The sequence below is a fragment of the Eriocheir sinensis genome, unplaced genomic scaffold (genome assembly GCF_024679095.1).
Source record: "Eriocheir sinensis breed Jianghai 21 unplaced genomic scaffold, ASM2467909v1 Scaffold721, whole genome shotgun sequence".
NCBI lineage: Eukaryota > Metazoa > Arthropoda > Malacostraca > Decapoda > Varunidae > Eriocheir > Eriocheir sinensis.
Window position 1 is genome coordinate 198,357 of NW_026112078.1, and position 6,142 is coordinate 204,498.

Sequence of the window (6,142 nt, forward strand, 5' to 3'; positions counted from 1 at the left end):
CTCCTCACCTCTCTCTCTCCACCTCTCTCTCATCTCTCCACCTCTCTCCTCATCTCTCTCCACCTCTCTCCTCATCTCTCCACCTCTCTCCTCATCTCTCTCCACCTCTCTCCTCATCTCTCTTTCCACCTCTCCTCTCATCTCTCTCTCCACCGCTCTCCTCATCTCTCTTCCACCTCTCTCCTCATATCTTTCTCCACCTCTCTCCTCATCTCTCTCTCCACCTCTCTCATCATCTCTCTCTCCACCTCTCTCCTCATCTCTCTCTCCACCTCTCTCCTCATCTCTCACTCCACCGCTCTCCTCATCTCTCTCTCCACCGCTCTCCTCATCTCTCTCTCCACCTCTCTCCTCATCTTTCTCTCCACCTCTCTCCTCATCTCTCTCTCCACCTCTCTCCTCATCTCTCCCTCTTCTCTTCAACCTCTCTCCTCATCTCTCGATCTCATATCTCTCTCCATCTCTCTCATCCCTCTCTCTCTCCATCTCTCCACCTCTCTCCTTATCTCTCTCTACTCTTCCACCTCTCTCCTCATCTCTCTCTCCACCGCTCTCCTCATCTCTCTCTCCACCTCTCCATCTCTCTCAGTACTACTTCTACTACTGCTACTACTACTACTACTACTACTACTACTACTACTACTACTACTACTACTACAGGTGTTATAAAGTGAAAACCGATGTCATTATGTTCAAAAAGTAACTTATCATGATCTTTACATATCCAAGCATTGACCTCAAGTTTATAATATTGTTACGCCACCCCCCCTACCACACACCATACACGGGCAGGCAGGTGGCGTGATCCTCACCAGAACAGCCACACGGGCACCAGTCACTCACAGTCACAGCGGCCCACACCGCACACCGAGGGGAGGAGAGAACGAGGCAGGGCACAAAGGATACACGTTCAACACTAAGTTCTAGTTTAATGACAGGTTCCTCACACAAGACAGCAACTTTCAAGGGCACAGAACAGTTGGTTAATCAGGCACAGTACAGGGGCACGGCAGACACGCACACCGGATGCACACAGCTCGCGAGCGGAGCAGCTCAACACTCTCTCAAGCCCAGACACGCGTCTTCTCCACTACAACTCCTCAGCCACCCTTGCTCCCCCACTGCTCGACTCAGCACTTCCTGCCCGGCGGCCCGGCGGCCCCGGGCCCCCTCCTGTCTCTCTTGTCCCAACAAGTAGAGTTGCACCATGCTGAGCTAACATTGCATCATGCTACAATATCATCACATTACACATACAATCATTCACATACAGCACATTCGTAACACTATCTCCCCCTTCAGAAGGCAGTCGACCCGGCTGCCCCAACATTCAACAAACAAAACATGAAATTAATCAAACTAATCAGTCCCCTGGGACATCACTAAAGTCTCTTAACCATCCCGGCCGACGCCTCTCTCGCCGAGGGCGCCGCTGGGATGCAGGCGGCGGCAGGCAGGCGGTGGCACCCAGAGCCGCGTCGTCGGCCCCAAGTACTTGCTCAGGGTCGTCACTGACATCTGCCGCTTCGCCCGCACCGCCCATGTTCTCGTTCGCCCCTTGGTCAACCTCTGACACGTCCTCGTCGCTGCTGCTGGGGCCTACGTCCTCTCCTGCGCCGGTCGTATGTCTCCTTCATTTCATGGCCTGGCCTGCCACCTTGAGCTTGCCCCGTACGCGTCGGTGCACCTCAGCCAGGCTTTCCTGCAGTGCCGCTGCGAAGCCAGAGGTGACGGTGGGCAAGCTCACGTCGGGGGGCCGCCCGTGGTTAAATCCACCGGTAGCCTGAGCTCCCGGCCGAACATTGAACACAGAAAAATACATGCAATGCACATAAATCAGTCTGTCCTCCACAGTCTCTTCTCGCGCCCCCAAGGGGCTCCGCCTGTCAGCCACGCCGTCGACCACCCGCCAGGCCTCAGTGGGCTCTTCCACGCCATCCACTCCACGTGACGCTCGGGACAGTCGACACCGGCTCCTGGCCTCCACCCTCGGGGCAAGGTGCCCTCGCTCAGCCGTGACTATCTCCCCACGCAGCCATGCTCGAAAACCTCCTGGAAGCAAAGGGCACCATTCCGGTCACCCTCTCCAGCTCCCGTCCGAGGCCACCACGAGCCTTACTGGCCTGCGTCAGGTAGTCGAGGCCCAGCAAGCACGGCTCGTCTCGATCGGCGAAGTCCATCGGCCGGCGCTCCACAGCGCTGCCTACGCCGATACGAGCCTCCACTGGCCCCTCCACAGTCTCTTCTCGCGCCCCCAAGGGGCTCCGCCTGTCAGCCACGCCGTCGAACAGCCGCCAGTCCTCAGTGGGCTCTTCCACGCCATCCACTCCACGTGACGCTCGGGACAGTCGACACCGGCTCCTGGCCTCCAACCTCGGGGCAAGGTGCCCTCGCCCGGCTGTGACTACCTCCCCACGCAGCCATGCTCGAAAACCTCCTGGAAGCAAAGGGCACCATTCCGGTCACCCTCTCCAGCTCCCGTCCGAGGCCACCACGAGCCTTACTGGCCTGCGTCAGGTAGTCGAGGCCCAGCAAGCACGGCTCGTCTCGATCGGCGACGTCCATCGGCCGGCGCTCCACAGCGCTGCCTACGCCGATACGAGCCTCCACTGGCCCCTCCAGCAGCACACACTACCCTGGGTCAGGCCATGCCGAGCACTCCTCAGCCCCCGGTGTCCACTGTCACGCGTCGTGGCTACAACCGCTAAGCCTCCCACTGGCAACACGCTGGTCGGGCGGCGGCAGCTTACTCAAGGCGGGGCCCGAGGGCGGGAGACGGCTGGAAGTCGACTCCCTTCTCCAGCCCGTCCGCGCTTCCCGCCCGCGCCGCGTCCCTGGGCCTGGGACAGGCACTCAAGCGGTGGCCTGACTGGCCACAGTCCTTGCAGCGAGGCTGGTGGGCATCGGGGCTCGGCCGGTCAAGGGAACGCGTCCTTCGCTCCCCCAGGCACCGACTGCACCTATGCCCCCTCTTGCCACAGCCCCCGCACGAGCCACGGAGACCCTCCGGGCTCGCCTTTATCGACGCTGCCTTCATCTTCACCTTCGCCATCCGGCCCCGGAGGTCATGGCAGGGCGGGGCGGCCGCTCCTAGGCCGCTGGTCATCGTCAAGGCCCCCAACTCCAAGGCCTTCGTCAGCGCGTCATCGGTCCACGGCAGGGGGTGGGAGTCCTCGCCAGTCTCGTCCCTCAGCGCCCGGCAGTCCTCACAGAAGCGCTGCGTGCCGTCCTTCTTCATATCCAGGACGACTGCTGAGGGCCACGGACAGTCTGTCCGCTCCATCACCCCCTGCGCCGCCAGCTCGTTGACGGCGCGCTGCAATTCCTCCCGCCTGGCCGGCACGACACGTCGGGGCGGGCACCTGGTGGGCGCACCATTTCCCGTGCTGATGTTGTGCTTCACCAACCCCGTGCAGCCCAGTGGATCCAATCCACCCCCGCTGAACACGTCCGCGCACCGAGCCAGGGTGTGGCGCATTTTCTCCGTCTGCGCCTCCGTCAGGTTAGCGGCGCTCCGGTGCGCCAAATCCTCCAGGAAGTCGGGCAGCGGCCTCACAGCGGCCGACTCCGCACTCCCCGACGCCTCCTCTTGTTGCTCCACCTCTTCACAGGTGCCCAGCTTGGCACCAGCGGGTACTTTCCGAGCCTCGTCGGAGGAGTTAGCCACCAGCACCGTGACTGACTCCTCCCCCGCTCCTTCGAGACTCCCTCCGGCTGCCACACCATCAGGCAGCTGCAGGCCCTCCGTGGACTCCACCGTGCCTCCCCCTGGCATCGCGTCCGACCGGCAATACAGGACCCTGGCCTCCGTCCCCGGGGCAAGGTGCAGTCGCTCCGCCGCGACTACCTCTGCACAGCCGACCTTCGGGAGCAAAGGCGCCTGTCCGCGCAGCCTCTCCAGCTCCCGTCCAAGGTCGGCACAGGCCTCGCCCTGCGGCAGGTAGTCGAGGCCCAGCACGCACGACTCGTCTCGATCGGCGACGTCCATCGGCCGGCGCTCCACAGCGCTGCCTACGCCGATACGAGCCTCCACTGGGCCCTCAGACTGCACGCAGTGCCCCGTGACGCCACACAGCCTCTGTGGCGCGTCCTGGAGTCGTGTAGCGGCCGGCATGTCAGGCCGCCCCAAGGTCCTCTCGGCGCTCCCCACCAAGCGGCCGGGCCCGTCCACTGAGCCCCGTAGCGCTGTCGTCAGCAGCAGCGCCTTCTCATCCTCGCCCCAGCTCTGGGCAGCAGCTGGCATCTTGAACTTGGCCTCCCATGCCAACTTCCCGTCGTGCTCCGCTGGCTTAAGCCTCCCTGAGCGCGGGGAGGCCGAGGGGCTGCAGCGGGGAGCGGGCGGACCACGTGGCCTGCAAGCCGGCCGGCATGGCGGAGAGGGAGGCGGTGAGAGAGGCAACGAGGCAGGGTTAATGGCTCCGACTCCAGCACCAGCTGGACCCAAGGGAGCGGCTCCGACGGCTCCCCAGCCTCCTGCAGCCTCCACCGGCTCCGCCACGACGCCACCGGGCTTCAGGGGCCCTTGCCAGGGACCCCACGCGGAGCCCCGCCAGTCCGCCACCCGTGCACCCGCCGCCAGCACACGTGACGCTTCTTGTTCCTCCCCGCACCACGCTGCCACCTCTCGCTGCTGCCATGGGAGAGAGAGCGGACTACGTGACCTGCGAGCCGGCTGGCATGGAGGAGAGGGTGGGGGTGAGGGAGGCAACGAGGCGGGGGTTCCCCAACCTCCTGCGGCAGCTATTGGTTCCGCCACGACGCTACCAGGCTCCAGGAGTCCTTGCCAGAAGCCCCAGATAGACCCCTGAAGGACCGCCGCCCCGGCGCTTCCTGCCAGAACTGAGCCTTCTTCCTCCGCGTGCGACGGTGCCACCTCTCGCAGCTGCGTCTCCGCCTCCCTCAGGCCTCGGACCTCGCCTTCCCGGGTCCGCACCTCCTCCAGCCGTTCACTCCTCGCGCTGTCGCAGCCCTGGTCGGTGTACTGCTGGGTTTCCGCCTTCAGCGACGAGAAACAACTCTGGAGGACCTCGGCAAGATGGCGGGCCTGCTTGTCTGCCCTCTCTTCTGCCCTCCGAGCCTGCTCGCGTGCCCTCTCGTCTGCCCTCTGTTCTGCCCTCTCTGTTCTCTGATCCAATTCCTGCCTCAGACTGGCCAACATGGCAGCGAACAAGTCCATCTGGCCCGGCTTCACCTCACCCACGTCAGCCTCGGCCTTGCCCGTCTCCTCACCCTCACGGCGACCATTGGGGGATGCCATGACGACTCGGCGCGCTTCACTGTTCACTTATCCCACTCCTTTGACACCAAATGTTACGCCACCCCCCCTACCACACACCATACACGGGCAGGCAGGTGGCGTGATCCTCACCAGAACAGCCACACGGGCACCAGTCACTCACAGTCACAGCGGCCCACACCGCACACCGAGGGGAGGAGAGAACGAGGCAGGGCACAAAGGATACACGTTCAACACTAAGTTCTAGTTTAATGACAGGTTCCTCACACAAGACAGCAACTTTCAAGGGCACAGAACAGTTGGTTAATCAGGCACAGTACAGGGGCACGGCAGACACGCACACCGGATGCACACAGCTCGCGAGCGGAGCAGCTCAACACTCTCTCAAGCCCAGACACGCGTCTTCTCCACTACAACTCCTCAGCCACCCTTGCTCCCCCCACTGCTCGACTCAGCACTTCCTGCCCGGCGGCCCGGCGGCCCCGGGCCCCCTCCTGTCTCTCTTGTCCCAACAAGTAGAGTTGCACCATGCTGAGCTAACATTGCATCATGCTACAATATCATCACATTACACATACAATCATTCACATACAGCACATTCGTAACAATATATTCGAGGTCAAGGGTGATGTGTGTTGTTTTCAAGTAGGGTCAAGTTGGCTTGGTACAGCTTGACCCCTTCGATCATTACTTTACGTTTTCTATCTATGTTTTTCAGGGTAGACTTTGAAATGTATTATCTTAAGTTGTACAATTATTAGAGAAATCAGTGTATATTTGATGTCGACACCCTCATAATTAAAGATATTGTCTACAGTGTTGATTGTGGAAGTGTTTTTAATAGTTTTGGCCTAAAAACAGAAGGAAATGAGCAAAGTACGACAATCTCCTTAGCTTAGACAATTT

General features: G+C 61.3%; 1 protein-coding gene across 1 annotated transcript; it reads right to left on the bottom strand.

Moving 5' to 3' along the window:
- Window positions 1-744: 744 nt before the first annotated feature.
- LOC126994111 (uncharacterized) lies at window positions 745-5,849 on the bottom strand. The gene is made up of 2 exons (XM_050853354.1): window positions 2,374-5,849; window positions 745-1,988 (listed from the first exon to the last, which is right to left on the bottom strand). Exon 1 carries the CDS (start codon window positions 5,255-5,257, stop codon window positions 2,747-2,749), a length of 2,511 nt encoding a protein of 836 aa, XP_050709311.1. The 5' UTR covers window positions 5,258-5,849; the 3' UTR covers window positions 745-1,988; window positions 2,374-2,746.
- Between the last annotated feature and the right edge of the window lie 293 nt (window positions 5,850-6,142).